General features: G+C 32.7%; 1 protein-coding gene across 1 annotated transcript in view; it reads left to right on the forward strand.

The window, feature by feature from the left end:
- Window positions 1–27696, forward strand: part of LOC129218821 (glutamate receptor-interacting protein 2-like) — a 186614-nt gene that overhangs the window by 126327 nt on the left and 32591 nt on the right. Inside the window, exons 5-10 of the mRNA XM_054853143.1 lie at window positions 1776–1921; window positions 3591–3753; window positions 13650–13795; window positions 20785–20929; window positions 21091–21272; window positions 24667–24867. Coding sequence (XP_054709118.1) covers window positions 1776–1921; window positions 3591–3753; window positions 13650–13795; window positions 20785–20929; window positions 21091–21272; window positions 24667–24867 — 983 coding nt within the window. The remainder of the gene's footprint in view (window positions 1–1775; window positions 1922–3590; window positions 3754–13649; window positions 13796–20784; window positions 20930–21090; window positions 21273–24666; window positions 24868–27696) is intronic.

The following is a 27696-nucleotide window of genomic DNA, read 5'->3' on the forward strand; positions in this document are numbered from 1 at the left end:
AAATAACAACGTCTAAAAGCACAAATTGCAGATTACTTCAGATGTCTTTTCATCCATAAGATCATTACTTTTTGCATTGAAAAAGGCTTTTCCTTGTAACGCCAAAACATGTGTCTGCAGTAATCTGCAATTTGCTTTTTGACGTTGTTATTTCTTACTTTAGTTCAAAATATTTCAATTTTCTGTGTGTAAAACTCAAAAAGTTTTAATTCTGTAATATTTGAAAGATACTAGAAATAGTTTGATTTTGTAATACATTTAACTTTGTCTGGTAAGTTTGGTAGATTAAGATTATTACTGAAATTAATGCCGTCACCCTCAGACACTAATGCAAAATTTTGTTAAAAGGTTATAGATGCTGAAAGAGTGCAAGCGTCTGTATCTTTAAAACATGTACTTTTTTTGTGTAGAAATTCTTCAATTCTGTAGTATGTATTTTTTTTTGGGGGGGGGGAGGTTAAGAGCCACCAAAAGTAGTAGTGTATAGTATTGTCCTAAATGTTTCATCAGGGTTGTCAAAGTTGAGGGAACTTCTCATAAGTAAATCCTTCTCTTATAATTTACTTCAAGCATTTCATTTATTATGTCAACAACTGATGTCAAATTTTGTGACCAATTATAATAATGTAATTGAAATGATTGTTTATTTTTCTCTTGTTCTTGATAATTTTTTTTCCAATTGAGTCATTTCTCTGATGAAATTGGTTGCAGAATTTCCAGAGGGAATGAGATACAGAAACCATGTTGCTTAAACTCAGTTAGATTTTGCAATTTGCACTATGAAAAGCCGTTCATAAAAGGACTCCTCTGTGACTCATGAGTTTAGATACTAAGATAAAGTTGATGAAAGAGGGCAAATTACTTTCCTCATAAATGATCATGGCTTTTGGAATTCTTCATTTTGTAACCTTTTAAAATAGTTTTCATATGGAGAAAATGCACTTCAATATCTTGCTTTCTTTATCCATCAGCTACTAGCTATGGAATGTTTTTTTTTCTTTGACAATAATAGAAGCAACTTATTGATAAAACATAATTTTTTTAATGGCAAATTCTGGTCTAAGTAAAAAAATTCAGAATTTTAACTGTCCCTAGCTTTTAATACATCAAAGTATCATTGATGACATTTTCTATATGTTTTATACTGTAGCTAAGGTACCCATTTATTTTGACACTATATACACTATATTGGTGTTTTTTTTTTTTTTTTTTTTTTTCTTTTTTGCTAAGTTCAATAGCTTTTCATATTGCATGCAACCTTATTCATGAAAATAATTTTTCTAGAAGAAAAAAAAAAACTTTTCCAGTATTTACTGAAAATTATGCCATTTTGTGTCCTTTGTAATGACACGTAGTATCATGTTTTAAGGTAAACATACCAGTAGTGGTCACTTCAAGGTTTATATTTGAAAACATAGGATTCCGGGTTTCCCAATCGATTCCAAATTGCATCACATGTGCAGTAGGTGTTACCTACTGCACATTTGAAGCCATTGGGAATCCTGGCATCTTATTTTTTCAAATATAAACCTTGAAGTAGCCATTACTGAGGCACTATTAAGCATTGGCCACTACTGGTGTGTTTACCATACATAGTGTTCTTAAATTTGCTATTAGCATAGTGTTCATTAACTTTTTTAAAATCTCTTCTTATAAAGTGTTCATAAACTATCTCCCTGAATGCATATTTTTTTTTTAAATACATAATGTGATTGTTTTCTAGTATGAAAAAAATCATTGCTTTATTAAATTCTCTTTCTCTTTTATTTATAAAGGAGCGATGCTTTAGCAGTTGGGGACTATATTATTTCTGTTAATGGAATTCGCACTTGTAAACTCAAACATGAAGAAATTGCTAATTTGCTGAAAAATGCTGGTAATAAAGTGACATTAGAAATAGAATATGAAGTACCAGGTTCCTGTAAGTTTAAAAATTTATTTATCAGCATATTATTGCATTGAAACTTTAACTCATTTTCATTGTAATTTGATTCCTTCGGTGTGAATTAATTTTGTATGAGGAATGATTGAGTTTGACCTTGAGGTTTTCTAGCTAACAGAATGTTACACCTACTTTTTCTAAATTCTGCACAATTCAGGAAATTCTCTGAATTCTTCTATTGAATCATAAGTTCTTTTTAGTGAGTTTATAAACTTAATAGCAATTTTTAGGATAATGCTACTTATGTTTTTTAAAATAATAATTCAACTACGTACAGGATGACAATAAATAACTTGGACACGCATGATACATTGTAATTTTATTGCTGATGAAAATATTAGGACCAAACTTCAAAATAAATATGGACACATTATTTTGTCTGATGTATTTATGCATTTTCAAAGTGGCTACCTTTAGCCTTAATACAGAGCTTTAAACGTGTTACAAAACTTTCAGCTATGGGCCACAGTTCACTAACCGATATTTTATCCCATACCTTACTTAAGAATTTTTTTAGGGTTGCCAAAGTTTTATGAGGTTTAGCACACGCTCTCATACTCGGATATGGACCAAACGGAACAATCTGTTGGGTTCAAATCTGTTGAATACAGTGGCCATTTTTGAGCTCCAATGAAATCCGGAAAATGTGTCTTGCAGCAATCTTGAGTGCTTTTAGCTTTGTGTGCAGGTACAGAATCTGTTGGAAGGTCTATCTTTGTTTCCAAAGAACTTTTGTGACCAAGGTAAGACAACATCTTCCAAAATGAGTTTGTGATATGTTTCTTGATTGCTCTTTATCACTTGGTCAACAAAAACAAGTGATATCTTCTCACTAGCATATATCTAACCCCTAAGCATTACAGATTGGGATCGTTGAGGCCCTATAACAATGCAAGAAGGTCTTGGAGACAAGGATGTGTGCTAAACCTCATAAATCTTTGGTATCCCTAAATAAATTCTTATGCAAGTAATGGGATAATATACCAGTAAGTGAGTTGCGGTCCATAGCCGAAAATTTTGTGATACGTTTAAAGCTCTGTATTAAGGCTAAAGGTAACTACTGTGAATTTTTGTAAATATATTGGACAAATTAATGTATTCAGACTTATTTTGAAGTTTGGTTGTAATATTTTCGTTTGCATTGAAGAGTTTTCAAACCCATGTAGTCAAGTTAATATGATGTGGAGCCATGAATTCAAATTCTTAATTAAGATTCCCTGCTTAGTTTTATAACCTTTTTAATTTTCGGGAAAGAAATATGAGTTGGTATTATTTATTAAGCAGCATATTTTATTTTTAAGTATTCTGTGAAGTTATTTATTGCATATAATGCAATTCATGCTTGAGTCAAAATTATTTATTTTAATTCCCTTTTGTTTATGTATACAAATTGTATACATATCCGGTTTTCTGGACAGGTTATAGCATTTGAGGAATGTTTTCTAGGCTATTTATTAAATTATCTGGATATATTTTTAAGAACAGCAATTACTGTAATGAAACATCACATTTTCATTATTATGATGAAAAATATATTGCATTTAGTCAATTTAAAAGCTAAAATACTGTCTGATTTATTGAAGTTGTAAAGTCCAGTGCAATTTTTATTCTCTAAGTTTTTGCTTTATTACTTTAAAATGTTTTGTAGCATATGATGGATCGTTAAGTGTGTCATCAAAAGTGATACAAGTAAAGCTTGAGAAAGAGAATGAAAGTTTTGGATTTACATTGCGAGGAGGTGTTTGTCAAGACAAGTTAAAATCCCGCCCTCTGGTAATTACACATGTCAGATTTGGTGGACCTGCAAATAGGTATATATTTTACAAAATTCTCAGGGTTTGATGTTTGAAGAGTTTTTTTTAAATGTATAAATTAACTCTGATTATAATTGGATTTATCACATGTAAACTTAGTGTTGTTAGAAAATTTGACAGTTATGTACTATAAAATAAATTGGTTTTCAAATTGTTCAGCCTCTTTTACAGTTATAGATTATTATTTTAGATGAAAGGAAGAAGAAAAATATGTGCAGAGAAAGCCTGAACAGCATGTCAAAACTTGGATAATAGAAAACATCTAAACAATTAAGATTCATATAAACCATGTGGTCACAAACAATGCTGCATGTACACAAACTGACTGATACAATAGTCACAAATTTATTACACAAAAGCTAGTTTGCACATTGTTTTAGTTTTTAAACATTTAAAATAGTTGTTCAAATTATGCAGTCCGCAGCTGTTTTGCAATCATAACACACCAACCAACGCAGCTGTTTTGCAATCATTAACACCCCAACAACAAGCCATCCTGGCAAGCTTTCACAAGTTGCTGCATTATTGTTGTGAGGCATGTATTAGAGCAATAGGCTGCAACTTTAAACAAGCACTTTACACCCAAACACACCGCCGCAGCGCGTGTTAAACCAAGTTCGTACGCCCATATAAAACACCTTAAAAAGTTCTTGGAAAAAAAAAGGTCTTTTTTTTTCAAGTGCTTGAAAACCTTGAAAATGTACGAAAAGTTTCTTTATTGCTTGAATTCTTTCAAAAATCATTGGATATTGTTTTAATAGTGCAATTTTCTGAACATATATATTTTGTTTGATTTATCGCGAAAAATTGCTTTCGTGTTTGTGGTTTCAATCCTTTAGCATCTTGTTAATATTTTGATGCTTTTTACAATCCAAAGTGATTTTGACATGTGCTTACCTTAGCTTAGCTTATTTTTCGTTTAATTTCAATAATTAACGAGGGAATTATTTTGGAAACCATGGCAACATTGAACTTACTCGGATTTCGCGGACAAATGCTTTTCGCGTTTGAAATTTCAATCCTTTTGCATCTTGTAAATATGTTGATGTTTTCCACAATTGGAAGCTATTTTAACATATGCTACTTTAGTTTAGCTCATTTTTCGTTTAATTTCAATAACTGACGAAGGAAATATTTTGGAAACCATGGCAACATTGAACTTACTCGGACTTCGCGGGAAAATGCTTCTCGCGTTTGAAATTTCAATCCTTTTGCATCTTGTAAATATTTTGATGTTTTCCACAGTTGGAAGTTATTTTGACATGTGCTACCTTAGTTTAGCTTATTTTTCGTTTAATTTTAATAATAAACGAAGGAAAAAATTTGGAAACCATAACAACATTGAGCTTATTCGGTCTTCGCGGAAAATTGCATCTCGCGTTTGAAATTTCAATCCTTTTGCATCTTGTGAACATTTTGATGTTTTTGACAATAGGAAGTTATTTTGACATATGCTGCTATAAATTAACTTATTTTTCATTTAATTTCAATAATTAACGAAGGAATTATTTTGGAACCCATGGCAACATTGAACTTACTCGGACTTCGCGGAAAAATGCTTCTCGCGTTTGAAATTTCAACCCTTTTGCATCTTGTAAATATTTTGATGTGTTCAACAATTGGAAGTTATTTTGACATATGCTACCTTAGTTTAGCTTATTTTTCGTTTAATTTCAATAATTAACGAAGGAAATATTTTGGAAACCATAACATTGAGCTTATTCGGACTTCGCGGAAAATTGCATCTCGCGTTTGAAATTTCAATCCTTTTGCATGTTGTGAACATTTTGATGTTTCTGACAATTGGAAGTTATTTTGACATATGCTACTATAGATTAGCTTATTTTTCATTTAATTTCAATAATTAACGAAGGAATTATTTTGGAAGCCATGGCAACATAGAACTTACTCGGACTTCGCTGAAAAATGCTTCTCGCGTTTGAAATTTCAATCCTTTTGCATCTTGTAAATATTTTGATGTGTTCCATAATTGGAAGTTATTTTGACATGTGCTACGTTAGTTTAGCTTATTTTTCGTTTAATTTCAATAATTAACGAAGGAATTACTTTGGAAACCATGGTAACATTGAGCTTATTCGGACTTCGCGGAAAATTGCTTCTCGCATTTGAAATTTCAATCCTTTTGCATCTTGTAAACATTTTGATGTATTTGACAATTGGAAGTTATTTTGACATATGCTATTTTAGATTAGCTTATTTTTCATTTAATTTCAATAATTAACGAAGGAATTATTTTGGAAACCATGGTAACATTGAACTTACTCGGACTTCGTGGAAAATTGCTTTTTGTGTTTGAAATTTCAATATTTTTGAATCATGTAAATATTGAAATATTTTGCCCAATCGAATGTTATTTTTCCATATGCCACCTTAGATTAGCATGTTTTATGTTTAATTTAGTAGAAAATAAATGTTTTATGGGAAACATGCCAACATTGAACTTGGTTCGTGAAAATATGCTTCTGTGAGCTTTCAATCGTTTTGCATCTTATAAATATTTTTATATTTATGGCAATTAGAAGTTATTTTGACATGCTACGTCAGATTAACTCGATTTAATTTTTATTTAAATAACTAAAAAATCAATAATTTTTGTGTTTAATTCAAGTTTATTTAGTTTTCCAAACTTAATTTTGATTATTATTTGCTTATTTTCGTTTATTACAGTTTTTTTGTGGGGGGGGGGATATTAAATTTAAATAGTTGAGGACATAACATTTTAAAGTAGCATTTGTATATGAAACAAAGTTAAATTATGTAATTTTATGAAGTTGAATTTGTGTATATCATTACATTGTCATGATGCCTGCTGTTGTTGTTGTCATGTGCCAGCTAGGCTGGCAATTTGGGGTGTGCTGCTTTATTTTTCCAACCATACTGTCATTTGGTGTGAAGTCCGACTTCCACAGTCCACACATGTCATAAGGACCAGTTTATAGGGTAGGCAACCAGGGCCTGATTAACGCACGGTCCGGCGGGTCCGCGGACCTGGGCGCCACAAATTTTGGGGCACCAAAATAGGCTAGCGTAAATTCACTTACTTGCTTTTTTTTTTTTTTTTTTTTGAGCTTATTTCACTTTTTCTCAATTTTAAGGGAGAGGGGGCTCAATTTTTTTTAAAATCAACTCAAAATCTCATAAGGTTAAAAACATTTCGCATAAAGTAAAGAAGTCGTTGTCCCTTAGCTCTGGAATTTCAAAAAAAAAATACTTGGATGACATAGATGAACATTTTCCAGAAGAATTAACACACTTTAAAATTTTTGCAAAAGATAACCCTTTCTCTTAGAGAATGTTTTAAAAGGATAAGATCACTAAACATTATACATACATTTCCAAATGTGGATTCAGCCCTGCAGTTTCTTCTTACCTTGCCTATCAGCAGCTGTTCCAGTGAACATTCCTTTTCATTTTTGAAAAGAATCAAAAATCATTTGAGAAGCTGTGTTTCTCTGGAAAATTTACAGGCGTTTTCCTTATTGACCATTGAAAATTCTGTGACATCAAACGTAGATTTCTATTATTTGATCGACACATTTGCTTCTGTTAAAGACAGAAAGACTCCTTTTTAAAGCTTGATGTCAGAATTAGAAATTTTTTTTTAAGTTTTAAATTGTTTTTTACTTTTTTTCGTCTTAAGGTAAGGCAATTTTAACTGCGATTAGTATGGTGACTATTAAAATGGTGACTGGTATTCAAATCCCAGGTTTCCTTTCAAAAGTAGTAGTGTTCCTTCAAAATGTAGTTTATAGTATATAAGGTTTCTAGTATGAAACATTGACTTTAATAATGTGCGGATTTTCTCATGGGAGGGGGGGGGGGGGCACCAACATCTACTCAGGACCTGGGCACCAGTTTGGCTTGATCGGGCCCTGTAGGCAACCATTCACAGCACAACACATTCACACAAAGAAAGGACAAGAGAGAGAAAGTACGTCCTTGCCCGAGCCGGGATTCGAACCCGGACCTTCCTGTCGCAGTCAGACTACTCTGACAACTAGACAAGGCAGGCGGCATGATGCCTGCTAAGGGGGGGATTTGTTCCCCCCCCCCCATAAAAGTTCAAAGCACTCATGGCCCTGCAATCATGGAGTAATTTTTTTGATGTAAGCTTTATGATTCTTGAAAATATACTTTGAATATGAAAATTGCAAAACTAAGCCTCATGTGATCTACTTCCCTTTGTGATTGAGCATTTCAGACGTTTTTAGGAAAACTTTGAATACAGTAGATCTGTTTGATGTGTGATAGATTCATATCGGTTGTGAAGGGATATAACGCTATTAAGAAGCATTACAAGACAAAAAAACACAAAAATAATTTTAAACTAAGGAAAGATGAAGCTCAGCTTCATCTATCCTTCTGTGGGACTACCAGCATCCCTGGTTCAATTCAAAATGTATCATCTTGCCTATTTAATTCTAAGGAGGCTGCCTTAAATGCTGAGCTAAGTGCCTCCCCCCACCCCCTCCCATCCAAATGTTTGTGTAAATAATGTTATTATTCAATGGATAAAAAGATCAGTTGTGCAGAAGATGATAAAGGAATTGTATCATTAAAAATCTCAGTATTATGGTTAATTAACAAATTATCTTCATGGATTTAGCAGCAGGCAGCTAATTTGCCTTTTGGTGCTTCCTTGGTTTAAATAAATGGTCCTCCCAAGATCCTCTTTTTAATCCTAACTGGTCCTCTTTAGTCCTCTTTTTAATTGAAAATGGTCCTCTTTTACCCTTTTCTAAAGCTAAAATGTGTTGGGAGCCCTGTACCGTGTTTCTTCCTGAGTGGAGCAGCGTTCGACTTTAGCTCGTCTGCGCAGCTCAATTCTGCGCCCATGAAGCTCCTGCGCAAGTCCTCAAAACTTCACTTTTGAACTCGGCGTCGATGAACTTGGGCGATCATGATGGGCACATGCGCTGTGTAGCTTTTGACGATGTCATTCTAGGAAGGGCTCTCCGGCCACTTACCGTTTCAGGTCTCCACTCGCACGACTTTTTTTCTTTTTTCGGAACTTTGTGTTTGGCTACGGCTGCAATTATTTCTACTTGCGGGATAGTTCATCTCAACTTCGATTGTTTTCGTTTTAATTGTGCAGAATGTAGGTGCTGCAGTTCGCGTATCAACTAAACGTTCATTTTAATAATAATGCCTCCAAAGAGGCCGCACAGCCAAGTTTTCAAAAAAGAATACGCAAAGCTGTTCCCGATTTTAAAGGAATTGAGGAAGTCGGAAAGACATGAACACTTTGGGGTCGTTCCAGACCCAAATTGGGTCCGTTTTGCGGCCCCTTCACAAATTTACGCATTGTAAAAGTGCCCCATTCACAAAATTCCACATCTCAAAAGCAGCTCATTCACAAAATCACAAAATAAATGTACGAACAACATAATAGGGTAAATCTGGAGCTATCATTTTGTTTCCACCCGGAAAGTTACCGGATCAGCGGCTACGTGTGAAACATAGTCGCCATATTTAGTCATTCACGGGATGCACAAGATGCTTAAGTGCTTAAGATTATAAGAACAAAGCAGAATTGTAATTTTAGACTAATTTATGCTTATGTATTGCACTTATGTCAGGTAGTGTTATTACATGTTTTTAATCGAATAGTAGTATTGCATTTTGAAAACAAATGTCATACTGGCCAGCCTTGTTATAAAAATTCCTGTATATCCTCTTTTTTTTTTTTTTCAAAATATTCCTATAAAAATTCCTATATTGTTTGCAGAAAATTCCTATATTTTCCATCCAATTCTTATATTTTTTTCAGAAAATTCCTGTATTTTCCTATATTTTTTTTGGCAAATGTCACTTCTATCCCTGATATATATATATATATATATATATATATATATATATATAAGCCCATAGATGCGCAATGAGGCAAAACTAAAAAGCCAAGTAAATATAAAAATATGCAAGCCAAATACCAAATATTAAACAATTTACATAAAAAATAATGATGAGAAAAAGGAAAATTGTTAGCAGCTATTTAATAGGAAAAGACAAAGTATGAATCCAGAGCTCATCAGCTGTGGAGGATTCAATAAATATGATCAAAGGCCAAAAAATTTTAACTATGAGCTAAAAGAGTGTCCAAGTTCCAGTATATGCAATTTAGAGTATCATTGGGCAAAACGCACCACATGTTAAACTATAAACGATAAACAAGAGCTTAAACCTAAAAATAAAAGCAGGGTGTTTCGCCTCGACTAATAAGGAAAACAAGTTCCGAATAATGAGCCATCCACGGGACAGTACCTGCCAATAACTAAAATTATCTTACCTTGAGATCCATTTATAACAAAACCAATCCGATGTTCAACTTGAAAAAATTCATTCCAGTTATCAACGTAAAATCTAAAAAAAGATCCACATAACTATCTCTGTATCAGCCAAATCTGCATCACTAAAACTATTTTTCCTTCAACATCTTTGCCTGAATTGATCACACTTCCCATATTTTGGTAAGCAATGGCCTAACTAAGGATGAATGAAAGTAGCTCTCTCCAGGAGCACAGCTGCAAGAAGGGAGGTAATTTACCAATATTATTTCAAAAAAAATATTATGATTTAGGATAAATAACTAGTTAGGGGCATGGTTTAGGTATTTTTGTAGTATAGATTGTTAATGAACTGTGATGTTGCAGTTCTAGGTCATGGAATAAACTAATTCTCATTTTATAGCTATGAAATTTTTGTTGGTTAGTTGTGGTTACACTAACTTAATTATGAGCATACTGAAAACTAGTAATTGTCGTGCTAGCTGAATTCAATTATTTTCTTTAAATCCACACACACACACACAAAAATAAAAACTTAAAATTTTTTTACAATGTAATCAAACTGTGGCTTTAGATAACAAATAGTGTGTAGATGCTGTATTGATTTTCAAAAAGCTTTTGATAAGGTACTACATGTTGCTTTTCTCAACAAACTGGCTGATATAGGAATAGAAGGAGACATTTTACTTTGGGTTAGGAATTGACTACTTGGAAGGAAACAGAGAATAGGATAATCATTCTAAATAAGGATAAATCATTCTAAATGGAGTGATGTTTTGAGCGAGATTCCTCAGGGGTCAGTTTAGGGCCTCTTTAGTTTATTATTGTTATGAATGGTATTCATGAAAATATTTCTGGAAACAATTCCTGTTTTGCTGATGACATCAAAGTTATTGCGGTTGTGGGGATTGTGGAAAATGAAGAAAAAATAAAACAGCTTCTAGAGAGGATTTAGATCATATTACTAAGTAGGCAGGTAAGTGGGGTATGGTAGTTAATGTTGGGAAATGCCAAGTGCTACATTAAGGTCATGGAAATAAGCATGCAAGTTATTATTTACAAGGTTCAGTCACTGTGGCCGAAAATGTTATTGATCCGAGTATTTCAATGAATCAAGACTTCAAGTGCAGCATGGCAAGTAACAAAGGTTTTATTATTTGATCTATTTCAAATAAATCTAATATGGTTCTTCTACCTTTATATAGAAGTTTGGTAAGACCTCATTTGGAATATGTTGTTCAGTTTTGGTCTCCTTATCTAAAGCAGGGTTGCCCCCTGGGGGAGACAGCACCATTTAAATTTTTAGGGGGGGGGGGCTGTTTTGAAGTTTCTTTTTTTCATTTTTGGGGGAAGCTCTTGCTTTAGAGAGGACTTTGTGATCTGAAGAAAGATATTTTATTGGAATGGGTTCAAAGAAGGCAGATTTTTTTTTGGGGGGGGGGCTAGGGGGCAATGACCCCCAGTTTTGGGAGGACTTTATATAGCAACAACACACTTTCCAAAATCTTTTTAAAAAATCATGATTTTTTCCCCTTTTTTTTTTCTTTTTTGAGTAGTTCAGAAGTGAAAATGAAGAGAATAGCAAATGTTCTTTTCTGATGGGAGAAAAAAAAATAAAAAAAGAAACATCATTCTTTAAATACAAATAGTAAAGCTGTCACTGGGATGCTGAAAATGTGTCTAAAATGACTATTTTGAACTGAAAGCTATTAGGGCATGTATGTAAATGAAAATATAGGCTAAACGAGCTATGCATTCAGCGTCAATACTTAAAATAATTGATGATTATCTTAACAAATTAGAAGCTAAAACAAAGGGGGGGGGAACTCTCCCCACCCCTTTGCTCTAACAGAATGATCTACTCCTGGTGATTTTTTTTCTTTCTTTTCGGAATGTTTATTTCCAATTTGCGTAACTTCAAAAGATAGATATTTTGGATTGTTATAGACAAAATATTTTGAAGAATCTTCTGTTTTGATGTGTTCAAATGAAATTGGCTGAGTTGAAATAAATGCTATTGCAAAAGAAGTACAGAGCTAAAAGGTTTTTGTACAGCAAAATACTATTAAATGTAAGGTTTACACCATACTTGATGAATTTATGTAACAATGAAACAAAAAACTGGAAAAATTATCCAACCAATGAGCAAACAAAAAGTAAAAGCAAAAGCACTCTAAACTATGCATTGATTTTTTAGGAAAAAATAACAATCTTAATCCCTAGCAGTTCAAAATTAAATTTCAGACTTTCCAGGCTCATACATTGTAGAGAAAAGGTCTGAATAAAAGAAAAAGTGTGTGGAGAACTAGAGGGAAGTTTTGCCCATTTCTCGTAAGATCACTTTACTGCCTGATGAGATGTTTTTATAGGAAATATTACGGCCTGGGCAGCATATTACTTTCTTGTTACCTATTTTCTAAACCTGTATGCAATTTTTTAAAGCATGTTTTGCTCAAAATCAATTGTACCGACAGTTGATGTAAGCTAGTAACAATGCACAATCTTTTCTTCTCCCTCGCTCTTTCTCTCTAATGACTGCTGTCATTGATTTGTAGACCCCAAAACAATTTTTACTCTGCGTTATCTTAATTTGCAAAAGAATATATCATTGCCTCAGAGCAACAGTAAGATATCTAATCCCAGAAATAAACCTGGAATATCTTTCTGTAGCTCTGAGGGAGGCTGTGGTAGTCTGATCAGTAAGGCATTGGACTTGTGACTGGAGGGTCCCAGGTTCGATCCTAGCCGATCGAAGATCCACCTTCTTCATTAATGGTTATTGGGGGACGTTAAACATGCTCATAGTCAAAGTCCTCCAAATGAAACGATTCTTCTGGGGGGGGGGAGCAGGGATTGCTCTATTTCTGGTCTGGATCAAAAAATCAGAACTCTCTTCAGGGTCGCATCCAACTGGTCAGACCACAAAAAGTGGTAGGTGCGGGGGACCCTGGAGTGAAAAGTGTTACTCTGAAGTGACAGTATAACTTTAAAAAAAAAATTATTAGCTTATTTTTTCCCCCCAAGATTTTTTTCAATCCAATTACCCCTTATAAGGCTTCAAAATGCAGAGTTTTATTTCTATTTTGCAAAATTTTCTCCAGCGGAGAAACCCCCAGACCCACCAAACTTGGAGATGTTCTATATCCCACTTTAAAGGGAGCCCTGCACCACTCCCTTGATACTATTTCCCCTCTTAAAGTCAATTCAAAAAGGACAGCATGCAACATAAGAAAAAATGACACACAAAAATGCAAAGCATGGCCTTATGTATCACAGGAAAAATATAAAAGCATAGCCGGGGGGCAAAAAGTGGCTTTGTTATGTTTCAAAATCAAATTAAACTATCAGAAATACATTTGGTGGTGTCTGGAATTTCGGAAATGTTACTCTAGAAAACCTGGAAATCTAAAGGAATTTGAGTTTGTCTGAAGAGTGGCCACCCTGATTAAACACTTTTAATTGTTTAACTAAAATTTTGGTTGAGACAATTTGTTAACTCATCAACTAATGAACAGCTTTTTACTTTTTAACTGTCATTTGAATTTTATGTAACCTTGTAACTCATATATCCTGATTTGAAATTTTTAGAACTGGAATAATAAAAGCTGGGGATAGACTTTTAGCTGTTGATGGCATCAATTTAGCTAGGGCTACTCTCCAGGAAGCTTTGCAAGTTCTGAAACAACTAAAGCAATCTGCACTCTTTACTATTGAATATGATGTTTCTGTAATAGGTAAGAATGTATTCAAACTCATTTTAGGAATGTAGTATATATTAGGGTGTCAAAAAAAAAAAAAAAAATTGAATGTCAATGTTTCAAGTCCCTCTTATATTTTTCCTTTTATGTTAAAACAATTGTAAAAAAAAATCATGTCAATTTAACAATGGCAACCCATGTTTGAAAGTGAACCAGCACTGTGTATAAGGCCGAATCGAAAAAAACTTTTTTTTTTTTGGAAGTTAGAAATTTCATGTTGATATAATGTTGCCCCTACAGCTCCACATGTACCACAAAAATATTCATCAAACTTTAAAACTATTTAGGTGTCCCCAGCAGGAGGCCTAAAATATTTTCTTCAAAAAATTGATTTTTTTTTCTATTTATCTTTTAAAAACATGCATATAAATTTAAATAAAATACTGAGTTAAAGAGTTTTAACCGAACACATTTTCAAATCAATGTTTGCAAATGAATAATACAAAAACAGTGTATTTAAAATGAACAATTTACCTTAAACTTGAAAAAATCCCTATCTTTGAGTACTATGTGGGGAACAAATATTGCAGGAGAGCAAACTTTTCTATTTAATGCTAAATACCTATTTTACTGTTTGAATTTTTCAGCTTAATAATTTCTTGAAATTTACCTCACGTTTTTAGAGAAATATACAGAAAAAAAAAGTTAAAAAAAAATTATAAATTTTAGGCCTCCTGCTGGACAACTGAATATATTTTTAATTTGGATAAATATTTTTGTGATACATGTGGGGCTACAGGGCAACGTTTTATCAACATGAAATTTCGAACTTAAAAAAAAAAAGTTTTTTTTTTCGATTCAGCCACACAGTGGTCAGTTAACACACAGTGCTGATTCACACTTTCAGATGCAAGTCGGCACGGGATGCCATTTTTCAAATTATATGAAACTTTTTTTACAATTGTTTTGACACACAAGGAAAAATATAAGAGGGTGTGTGACTTGAAACATCAAATTTCATTTTTTTCGGGACACCCAAGTTTTTACTGATTCTATATTTTACTGTATAGAACACAGCCTTTTCCATTCGTTTAGAAAATAAACCAGAATGTAATAATATTAAAAACAATTTTCAGATGAATGTTTATACTTGTTATGTATAGACATTTTTATAAAAGTTAGACTAACAAAAGTTCAAAAATGGCAATTTGCAAGTTATACTGAATTGTATGTAGAATCATATTTTGCATTGAAATCTAACAACATAGTTCTATAAAACAATTTTCATGAGACAAAGGTTTTTGCACTCTACTGCAGGGGCTGGTGCTATACTTTGTTTCACAGTAAGTTGGCACTGAAGGGAAAGCTAGGCGAGCCGAATTGCAGCCGTTGTCAAGGAAACGAGGTTACTCTGAGTAGGGCGCGTGCCAGTCAGCGGCGCGACTTGCTGAATTTGGCGAGGGAAAAAAATAATTTAAAATACCAAGAACGAAACAACTATCCTTGAAGTTTTCAAAGAAATTACATATGTCTCAAATATGTTTCATCATATTTTTATGACAAATGCGAGGCTGTGAAGGGGATTTCACTTTACAGCAGCGGAGAGCTATCGGTCACAAAGTAATTAACAAATAATTCTGAATGATTAAAAAATTAGCAGGAAAACAAATAAAAAGTAATAATTAAAAGAAGAGAATATGCTCTGAAAGACGCACACTCTGTTTCTGATTATTTCTTCGTTCACTGATAAAAAGCATGTGCCCTCTCGTCAAAATACGGACCATCCAGTATGTATATATCATCTATTTCAAAAGAAAAGATAAGACGACCAAAGTTGATATATGTAAGGAGAACGTTAGCACACAGCTGTGAACATTTACCCATGGCAATAATAGGTACCAAAGGCATAGAAAAGAACCGCGTTCTTTTCAGATATATAACAAATGAAAAACTATCAGACAATGTTCTCCAAAGCGCATCTTCATTTTCCTACTGCAGATTAAAGTTCATCAACAAACCTTTAGCGAAAAAAGAAATATACATTTTCAGTCCTTGCCCTGCAATTTTATTAGTTTGTTAAGAAGTGGATCTTTTACCTTGCCTCTGACATGGAAATGGTATTCCATATGTGCCTCCTCTTATCCATATCTTATGTATATATAAATCTATAGCTTTTTTACAACTTGTGCTTTCAGAAAAAATGACTAAATTAAACTGAAATTGCCTTAGCTTTTGGGACAAAACTGATTGCATATTTGAAATAATCTGCAACCTTTGTTACCCCCCACATTCTTTACCTCTGTTTTGAATAACTTCTCTTCAATTTTTCACATGCACTCGACTTGCTCTCTGGAGTTGAGAAATGCATCCTAAGTTCGTTTAAATCTTTGCAACAAAAAAGGAACTTTTAATGTTTATAGATTATTTTCCATAATCCCTCTGATTTAAAAATCCAACTGTGTCAATTCCAACCATTTCTTCGGAATTTGGAAAAGGTGCCATTGTATCTTTTTATACATATGTATATAAATCAAAGAAGTACCTTTGTGCAGAAAAGTAAAAGGAAATGTAACAATGATAAATCGTTACAGACACCTGTTTTGAGGTTTCAAGGAGCCCCTTTTTCATCGAAAAAAAAGATTGTGCTCACTTTTCTGCATTAAAACTGGGTGTTCCTTGAAACCCCGAAACACGTGTCTGCAATTCTCGGCAAATTTGTGTAACTCAACGTTGTTTTATTATCTAAAATAATATACTTCAACCCTGTACACGCGTTTTCCTTTTATACACTCTAGTAATAACGGCAAAGATCCAAGATTAAATAACCAGTTTTGGAAAAAAAAAGATTGTCCTTTTTAAAAATTTTTATTCAAATAAAAAACTTAGAAACTTTATGGGAACAATTAGCTATTACTATTTCGGAGCTTAGAGAAGATATTAATTTTGAATTTTTCAAAAAAAAAAGGTCGATTTCAAGCTTAACTTATTTATGAAAAAAGTTAAAAATAATAAACGAAAATGCATCGAGGTTTGTGCAAATACTAGAAAAGTTATGGCTCTCAATTTTGCGTGACTGTGAAAGTATATGATTAACCCCGAAACTCAATTTATTAAAAATTATTTTACTTACCTTAGCGTAGTTAATGTAGCCTACTTTATAGGTATATTTTGGGAGTGAGTAAATTTACTTCCTATAAAAAATTAATTTAAAGTAGGGGTTCTAAACCTGGAGACAGTAGGGCGAATTAATTTCGGATTTCGAGGGAGATGTGTATGTTTCAAATTTAAAATGAAAAAGTAAAACTTCTTCATCCAGCAGTTCATCGGTGTAAATTTGTAATAGTGTATCTGTACATACGTGAGAGCATTATTTTTTTTTCCTCCATAAACTTTTCAAACGATCCAAAAAAAAAAAAAAGAAAGAAAAAAAAGAAGAAAAAAAACGACTTTTGCCGTAGCAATTATTTGTACACAACAAGTATTCGTTGCATTCAAACAAAATTCGAGTTTCTTTCATTTTTTCACAATAATTTTCTATAAGTTTGGGCTTATTATGTAAGAAACGAAAGCTTTTTGAAACTACCATGTAATAAATCTCAAATTCAAAGAAAAAAATCCCGATGTTGTTCGTAATTGCAGCATGTAAATGATTGAAAACTAATATTTTCATTTCATTTTTTGTTTCTTAGGCTCACGAAAACTGCTTTTAAAAATGTATTCAATTGCTTGGAAAAAACGATGGAAAGCATAAATGAGAAAAAAGACTAGGCGGAAATGCTTTGACCACAATGTGGAGAGTTCATTCAAGAGTCATAATGACAATCAGATGTTTTTCCTTGGGCGATGAGAAGTGGGGAGAAACGAGTTCTGGGGGGTTTGCCGATCCACAGGAAGCACGCCAAGGTTAACCTTGAAAACTCAAGTCTTCGCCAAGACAGAAGTCGAGTTACGGCGCTTTGATTTTCCTTTCGTAATCAAATTCTTGCAAATTAAGTATATTTAACACACAACAACTTCAACTATATATCTCAACCACATACATTCTCTATTTTTTTCACCTCATTTATGAATTTACACCCGTTTAAACCTCCAAATTTACTAGAACTACTTCTCATCGCGGAGTAGCACATCTCGTACCTTTCCCTTCAGTGCCAACTTAGATTGGAATATACTATAGTAGTTTTTCCGCTCCAGGGGATGTTGACAAGTGCCAATCCCCTCCGACAGTCACAGTGGCTCAATCAACAGAGCGCTGAGCTTTGAACCCATCAGACCCTGGATCAAGTCCCAGTCAAGAGGTTTCAGGCATATTCACAACAAAATGTATATTTAGATGAAAAAAATAGATTTTGAAAAACAAGAACTCTAAACAATATTCGAAATGTGTTGGTTATACACCTGTGGTTCAACAGAAGTGATGTTGATATCTGGGTGCTTCACTCAATATTTGCCACACAGCCTGAACGCACTCAATCACAGACAATTAGAAAGATAGAAAGCATTTGCCACTTTTCGCCACATGAAAAACAACTACATCACTTCTCCCACACAAAAGGTGGCACATGAGAATTTCAATGCCCTAGCATTAAAAGTTTCACTTCGAAAAAAAATTCTTGGAAATTGTTCAATATTGAAGTTTTAAAAACGCAATTTTAAGCTATATTTAGTGGAAGGTTCAAGAGCTCTCTTCAAGAATTTTGACAGTTGGGATTTTCAGCTGAGCTTTTCGTGGTCATTGTATTACAACAGCATTACATATACTTCATCTATGCTCTTCATGTTTGAAAAGATGCAAACTGAATATAAATTTTATCATGACTGTTCTCATTCTAGAAATTATAGTTTATCTCTTAATCAAATTGTGTGGTATGATTTCACAGAGTTTAACAAAAGTGGACCCTGGGTACATTATTTAAACCAAGAGGTTTTAAGCACATGGATAGTTGACATTGCTGGTCAACCTTTTCTTAAGTATAGTGAGTAACTTTGTCCATCTTCAGTTCTTAATACTGATTCAAGTGTAATTGTAAATGATATGCATAAGGAACTGTCAGACTGTGATGAAATAAAACCTTTGAATAACATTGTTCAGGACAGTCCATTGATTATTAATCGTTTCAATGGTGATTTACTATGTTCTGACAATTTTTCATTTTCTGATAATATTTTGACATATCCTAATACCATAATGTACCAGGTTGTAGTATTAGTTCATTCATTTCTGATAATAGTGTAAATCCTGAATACACCACAAAATAATGTTACCGATAAACCAGATAAAAATTGTGATGTTAAAATCTCTATTAGGAGATACCCACTGAGAAATAGGAAGAAACCCAATAGGCTTAATCATATCATTATCTGTGATTTTATGTATTTCTAATTTATATTTGGCAACACTATTGTGGATTCACTTCAACAACTGTAAATAAAGTCCTTCTATGCTGTCTTGTATTCATGTACCTTTCTTGGTGTATTATTCATGAGATAAAGTATGCAGTGTTGCATTTGTAATTCTTTAGCAGGAAGTTATAGTATGCTAGTTAAAAAAAAACATAAAACTGCATTGGTTACTCTTTTCTTTAGTAGTTTAACAGTCTCAAATGATGGGCCCTGTAGGCCTGATCAGTAAGGCATCAGACTTGTGACCAAAGGGTCTGGGATTTGATCCTTGCCAGTTGAAGATCCACCATCTTCTTAATGGTGACTGGGGGGACAATAAAAATGTTTGTGGTCACAAAGTTCTCCAAGGGAAACGATACCTCCGGGGGGTGCTTGACCAGGAATTGCTTGGCTTCTGGTTTTTATCAAAAAGCAGAGCTGTTTGAGGATCCCATCCATCTGATTAAACCACAAATAGTGGTAGGTAAGGGGGACTGTGGAGTAAAAAGTGAAAAGTCATAAATGATTTTCAAAAAAGTTCAAATTTCAGAGTCAATAACTCTGTTAGCAACTAGTCAAGAACTTTGAGACACAGCCGTAGTTATAGTCCATATGGTGCAGTGGCAATTCCGGGGTTTCGTTTTGGAAGGCCCTTAGTCCATAAAAATTTTATATCATCTTACTGACTCCAACTTTCTTTGACTTGCATGAAGGCAGTTTTTTATAATAAAGCCATCGCGAGGTCTGAAAAAGCTGGAGTGGTTGGCATCTGCTAAATTTATTTTCAAACATACATATAGCAAGAAAGAGTAAGTAGAGTCCAGCTTTTGTTTTGGAGGGTGGGAGAAGGGGGGGGGGGGCGATCATCAGTAGCAAATGAGCAAACAAGTCAGGAGAATTGCATTATGTAAAACTCAAAGTAAGAGGGGGGTTTTGGGGGATCCTTCCCCTCAAAGTTTCTGAAATTGTAGTTCTAATTGTGGCTTAGGTCTTTGGTTTTTATTTCTTTTTTCTTAATGTGTAACTGATATGAAGCTTTTCATGTGAAAGTCTTTTCACCTAGGTAGTAGAGGAATATGATAAATTTTCAGTTGTTATTTTTTTTTTCAATTGATGAACAAATGAGGCAGTGAGAAACAAAGGGATATAAGTGGCAAAATTAAAATTTGGAGATAACCTATACAAATAGTAGGGGAACCTTTCCTCTGTCTTGGAGCAAGAGGTAGAATTAATAGCCCTGGTAGGTGCTGCTGTATAACATGATTTATTAAAAAAATTCAATGAAAACCTGCCTAGGACGTCATTTTTAAATGCATTTTACTCAAAACTGGAAAATGTCCATTTACATCCCTTTGCTTCTCACTGCCTCAAATACTTTTTGATTTAATGGCAAAGTTTGTGCAAAAATTATTCTTGAGCATTAACACAATTTCTTTTAAAAACTTTTCTTTACGTTTATGGATTTTAAGTTTACTTTCAAATTTGTTTGACTGTTTTTCCTTTTATGTTATTCAATTTTTAGCTTATTTGTGTTGAGAATTTTTTTAGTGCTGACAGCATTATTTTTTATGCTAGTTTTATTGAAAAAAAAATATGTCTTCAAAATATATTTGATTTTGAATGCTAATTCTCTCAAATTTCAGATGCTGTGAAAAATGCTACAGGTCCTTTGTTAGTGGAAATTGACAAAACTCCAGGTTGTCTACTAGGCATAAATTTGTCTTGTGTTTCTGTCCCAGAACATGCTATTGTAATAGAAAGTATAAAGCAAGCAAGTACAGCAGAAAGGTAATTTAAATGATTTGTTTCCAAATGTAAAAGAATATGTGCATTATCAGTGTTTATTATATAAAGATAAGGTTATAAAAGGTTATAAGATTTGAATGTTTGATGATATCTGGAAATCTAGTGCTTTAGTAAAAACATTATATGTTTCTTATTTTGATTAGATGTGGTGCTCTCCATGTGGGTGATCATATTCTAGCAATAGATGACATTAAAGTTGAGCTTATGACATCACCTGAAGCTATGCAGCTACTGAAATCATCTAATGATGAAATGGTCAGATTGGAAATTTTGCCTGTTAGCCAAATAGCTTTGCGATCTGCTCCAGATATGAATATGAAAAGAGGTGACTTTAATAACAAAATCAGTGTAGAATTTTGAATTTATTAGGAGCTTGAGTATTATAACATAGATAAGAAAACCTTTTTATTGCATGTTTCTTAAAAGCAATCTTAAAATATGCTACTCATATATATTTCCCTAACTTGATGCTTCAATCATTAAAAAATGCTTTTGGTGATGTTTTGATTTGATTTAAAACATTTGTGCTATTTTCTTTTCTTGTGCCCTTCAAGCACTTTTCCCCTTTTCCTTCAGGCTATAACTGATATTACTGGCAAAAAATACGTCTAGCTTTCTGATTATTAGGTAATATTAGAGATTGAGCTTTTAAAATATATTTTGTATTTCTCATTAGAAGCAGATTCAGTGGCAGACAAAAAATGTACAAATAATGTTTTTCACAGGAGTGCTTCAGGCAATGTTATTATTTCAATAAAGTACAGATGTAGGATTAATCTCAATCTCATTTTGTTAGGATTAACAAAGAATTTTCTTTTAATTGTTTCAAAAAATGACGACAAGGTTAAAAATGCAATATTTAAGAAAATGAATGGTGATCAAATTTTATGGCTCATGTGAATTCTACATAACTGCTATCATATTACATACACTTCTAAGTGTAAAGATATTTGAGGAGCACTTCAATGTTTACTAGGTCCTCCACAAGGTGCTAGGAGAGCTTTGCAACGGTCTCACATAGAAGAATTCTGAATGTACTTCTACCCATTTGATGAAACCAGAGCCTAATTTTGCTTTCTTATAGTTTTATATTAATACCAAGCTTCTTAACAACATTTTTTAAAAACCATTATAAGTCAACGGTTTTCAATTAGTGCCTGACATGCAGGAGTGCTCATAAAGGGGAGAAATTGTGAAAACGTTTTTCAGTTATTTTTCAGTGTCTGTATAGGTTTTCAATATTTGTATTGTTGTGGAGATGAAAACTTGTTAATTGGACTGCAAAATCATTAACAAATAAGTTGGATTGTCTGTACCAATTTTGTTGTATGACATGGAAAATTAAGTAAGATATCTTCATCGGGTATTCTTTTGAAAATACAACTTCATGCGCCTTTCAAATGATTCTGAATAGCAACATTCCTCCAAGATCTTAATACAAGCAGATGCATTTATTGATCTAGTTGCAAATTTCAAGCACTTTCTGGATCATTTTGAAAAGTGTAGGAGATTGAATTTTTCAATAAACTTGTCACTCAATTGTACAACAAAATCAATATGTACAATCCAGCTTAGTTATGAATGATTTTGCTGCCTAATTTACTAGCTTTCAGCACCAAAACATTACAGGCATCAGAAAAACACCCCCCCCCCCCCCCATTTTCACAATCCTGATGCAATCCTGCATGAAAACAATTCAATCATTAGAGTTTTGGACTAGACTGAGAATGCTCCAGGAATAAAATTTGTTTGTATGTAATGGGTACAAATTTGCTGTTAAGTAACTTGCTATTGAGATAAAATTGCAGGAAAACATTATTAGGATCTGGTTCCATTAAGTTAGTGAGGAGTGCATTCAGTCCATATCTTCTATATGAGACCACTGCAAAGCTTTCCACACAGCTTATGGAGGATCTACTAATTATTGATGTGTTCCTCATGGGTGTATTCCATTTTGAGTATATGCAATATGATTAAGTTGTGAAAAATTCACATTGACTAAAGAATTCTTGCATCTATTGTTTTGTTCTGCGTTTTCTAAAATGCTGCATTTTCAACCTTTTTTCATTTTCCAAAGAATTTAAAGGAATATAATTCATTAATTCTAACAAAATGTGATTGAGATTAATCCTACAGCTGTATTTTATTGAAATAATGCTGTCATTGCATAAAATGTACTCATGAAAAACATTATTTACCATTTTCCACATTTTTGCAAGTAATACAGTTTTTTTATCTGCCACTGTATATATGTATAGTGCAGCTCTGGTTAGTTGAGCTGTGACCTTGAGCATGTTTACCTGTTTTAGGGGAATTTAGTGAAAAATAGGTGTGTTATTGGCTCTGATTTTAGTTGGATTATTTTTAAAAATCTACTAAGAAAGTTTTTTCAACTCAGCTTAGCGCCAATTTCCCCACCCTATTTTCCGAAACAGAGGTAAACATAGTCAGAGTCGGAGCTCAAATTCTCAGAGCTACACAATAGTTCCAGCAAAAAACATTTACTACTTTTGAAATTTATTTGTTGTTGATATTTTTTACTTACATCATCGGTTTCCAGTGAAAAATTTTAGTGGTTTTGTAATTTAAAAGACAACATGTTTAGAAATTCATACTGTGAAATTTTGTCTTTTGCAAAAAAGTGCATTACATTTCTCAGACGCATCTTATAAATAGGAGATTTTTATGCAACCAAACATACAATAATTGCTTCTTTTATTATTATTTTTTTACTCTTAAAATTGGAGTTCTGCTCTTCTCCCAAAGTTCAAGAACTATTCGGTTTCATATTGTGCTTTCAAATGAAGAAATTATTTATCATTTGTTGTCATTTAATGTACTATGATTGGCATGCATCAGTTGTATAAAAATAGTGCCTTTGGCTTTCATAGCCAATTTCAAGCCAAGCAGTTGCACAAGTCTGTAGTAAGGGAATGTGGAACAAAGTGAAATTGTTAAGATATCTTACTTTTTGTACGTAAGACAAACTGGATATTATTTTTGAAAATTGCAGTAAATAAAGAAAGAACAATGTATTTCATCAAAAAGCTTGCATTAAAACAATTATTTTTCTATTTTGTTAGTAAATTTGTACCTTCAAAAAAGAGTAGAAAATGTTCACTTTTTTTTTCATGAAGCAAAGTGAAAAATGAAATATTTTTCTAACGAAATATTTTCTATTCCATTATTAAAAATATTTTTATCAAATGAATGAGAAATAAATGAATAATGAAACAATAAACAGATAAATAAATAAATAAATTACTACATGATAAATATGAGTAAATCAATAAGAAACTGTGTATGGATGAATAAGAAAGTGATCTATAAAATGAAGGAATGCAAACGAATTATTTCAGGATTTATCACTTTCACTCCTGCATGTCAAAACTTGTACAAAGAAAGCAAACATATCATTTAATGCTACCTTGCAGTCACAAGCAACCATCATGCTTTGTTCTAATGTTTCTGTTGTTAATCTGCTATATTCGATGAGTTTATTAATGTAAAAATAAGTATCAAAATTTTAAATTTCTGTGTAAAAGTTGGAAAACAATCAAAAATACAGCTGACTGGTTGTAACTGCACAAACATCCTTGTGATATGTTGCAAAAGTTAACAATTTCTAACTATTGCTTTTTACTTTTCTTGAAATATGTTGGATAAAATTAAGTTTCATCAAAATCAGTTTGATGTCATTGCTTTAAACTTTTTTTTAGGATATGCATTATCCCGCAGCTCTGTTCCAAGAGCTAATTTCAACAACTCTGGGTATAATACACTTTCTTCCTTGGGTAGAAATTCTGTGAGTTCTAGCATTCCTTACTCTTTTGTAACTTCTACATTAGGAATGAGGCGAAATTGCAATGGTGCAAACATGTGCTCATCTGTTTTAAATCCTATTCCTAACAATGTTGAAGGTAAGTATTTAGACTTTTTCTCCTCAACTAATTTGTTCTTTTGCTTTAGAAAATATGTTTTATCAATTGGTACTCTTTATTGTTTCATGATTGTTAGTTTACATGCTTTCATTTTAAATAAAATTGAAATTAGTTAGTATTAACATTACCAGTTAGTTATATCATAAACTGTGATCTAGCTTAATACAGAATATTTGGCATTTTATTTAGCCACTTAGTTACATATTTGACACACATTTTTGCATATTTTTAATGCTTCTTGAAACACTAGTTTAATTTTTCTGCATCTATTTTCACAATTTTAACTTCAAGGCATGTCATCAATAATCTGTTATCTTTTTAGAAATCAATTGTTAATTACAAGAAACACCAGTTGACCTTTTCAGACTTCTTGATCAAAAAGTTAAAGAATTGAAAAAAAAAAAAAAATTGTACACATTTTGTTGCTGTATTATTAGTTTATATTAAAAAAAAAAAAAAGATTGAACTTATTTTTCACATGGGCGGATTTATGGGGGGGCAGAGGGGAGCAATGCCCCCCCCCCAGTTTTGGGAGGACTTTATGTAGTAACAACACATCTTCCAAAAATTTAAAAAAATATTTTTTTTTTCTTTTTTGAATATTTCAGAAGGGTATGGGTGGATTTATAAAGGGGGGGCATAGGGGCAATGCACCCCAGTTTTGGGAGGACTTTATATAGTAACAACATATCTTCCAAAATCTTAAAACAAAAAAATCATGACTTTTTTTGAATAGTTGAAAATGAAGAGAAAAGCGAATGTCCTTTTCTGACGGCGAGAAGACTTCCCCCGCCCCCATTCTCGCTAACAGAACGATCTACTTGTTATGATTTGTGTCCACATTTCAAGTATATTTGTGCATAATATTTATGTTCTTAGTAGATTAATTGGCCTTTTAAGAAATTCTAAAAAGCATAGTTTTTTCCCTTCTCTCTCTTTTTTAAGAGAGAGAGAGAATAAATACTATCGCAAACTGAATAAATTTCAGTTATCTGAGTGTTCTGATTAAATGAATCTTTTTACTTGGAAGGAAAGTACAATTTTACTTACTTTATAAATACTGTTTAAAAAGTAAGGTTAGTCATAATCATATAAGTCTAAGTGAGTCAGTTCTTGCCATTATTGAAATCTAAGTAATTGAGTCATCAAAAGTTTTGAAAAATTTTGCTGAAATTTTATAAAAGTTTATAAAACCTAACAAAGATTGGTTAAATCGTAAAAATCCTTTAACCGTAAAAATTGACGAATTTTCGTAAAAATTACAAAAAATCAAGCAAAAATTTGCAGGTAAGAGTGAATTACAAACAGGGCCAAATTTGCCCATGAGATAAACAAGCTATTGCATAGGGCCCCTGCTTTGAAGTGGGTCCCTAACTCCCAAAAAAAAATCATGATTCGTTCCTTAAAAAATAGAAATTGCTTGAAAAAACTAATTTCATTTTTAAGTGCTTGAAAACCTTGAATATTTCGAAACGTGTGACTACAAACCTTGAATTTTAAAATGTCTAACAAATGGTAGAGAGGGAGGAATGCCAAAATATGTCAAATTCAGCTCCTTGCCGCATCCTGTATTAAAAATGTAAAAATCATGGTTCTCACGTTTGTAACATTATTTGAAATAAATTTTTGTGACTCATGTGTTTCATATCTTGCTAGTTATTCAATCCCGAATGCAGTAATTTGGAAATTCTTTTGTATTGATTGCTTTTATCTTACTTCTTCTGCATATTGTCTATCTGTTTATCACGGAAAAAAAAAAACACAATACACTACTTCTATTTCTTTTCGTTTTCTGCCCCACTTGCAATTGAAGAAAAGTTGCTGTCATGAGAAATCTATGGTTACTTTTCTCTTTTAAATTTAAAATAGCTATTTCTCAAAGTTAGAACAGGACTGTAAAAATTTACAATCAAGTACTAAAATATCAGATACTGGAAAGTACAAATGAAGTGCGTTAAGTAATTTTATTTATCTTATTTATTCTAGAGGTCTTGAAAATAATTAGATAAGACTTTGAAAATCCTAAGCAAAATGGGCTCCAATTACTTCTACTGCATATTGTTGATCTTTTTAGCCAGGAAAAAAAATGATACACTACCTCTATTCCTTTTCGTTTTCTGCACTCTACATATAATTAAAAAAAAGGTTGTTGTAATGAGAAATCTATAGTTTACTTTTTCTTTCAAACTTAAAATGGCTGTTTCTTACAAAGTTTGAACTAAACTCTATATGCACAACTGTATAATCTAGTTATCAATATCTATGTCTAGCCAATTAAACTCTATAAGGCTTCAAAATGCAGAATTTTATATCCATTTTACAAAATTTCCTGCGGAGGAGAAACCCCCGGCCCCCTAAAATTGGAGATATTCTATTTCCCACTTAAAAGGGAGCCCTGCATCACTCTCTTGACACCGGCTCCCTCTCTTAAGGTCAATTCAAAAAGGACAGCATGAAAACACACATTAATCAAAATGACACACAAAAAGTAAAGCATGGACTTATGCATCACAGGAAAAAGACAAAAACATGGGAGTGGGGGGGGGAGCAATAAAAATGTTGCTAAAAAAAATCCTGCCCCCCCAGGAACTCGGTCCTAAATCTGCCTATGATTTTTCATCCAACTAAGCTAATCTTGATTTCAAATTAAAGCCAATGCTTTTTACTAATACAAATGTGATGACCATCAACAAGCTCTGAGCCCAGCTAGGTTAGTCCTAGCCAGTTTATTAGTCCCTAATCAAGATCAATGGTACTCTTAAAGCTATCCACCCCTTGCTAATTACCGCCTCTTCTGGTAAGCTGTTC

The sequence above is a fragment of the Uloborus diversus genome, chromosome 3 (assembly GCF_026930045.1).
Source record: "Uloborus diversus isolate 005 chromosome 3, Udiv.v.3.1, whole genome shotgun sequence".
Classification (NCBI taxonomy): domain Eukaryota; kingdom Metazoa; phylum Arthropoda; class Arachnida; order Araneae; family Uloboridae; genus Uloborus; species Uloborus diversus.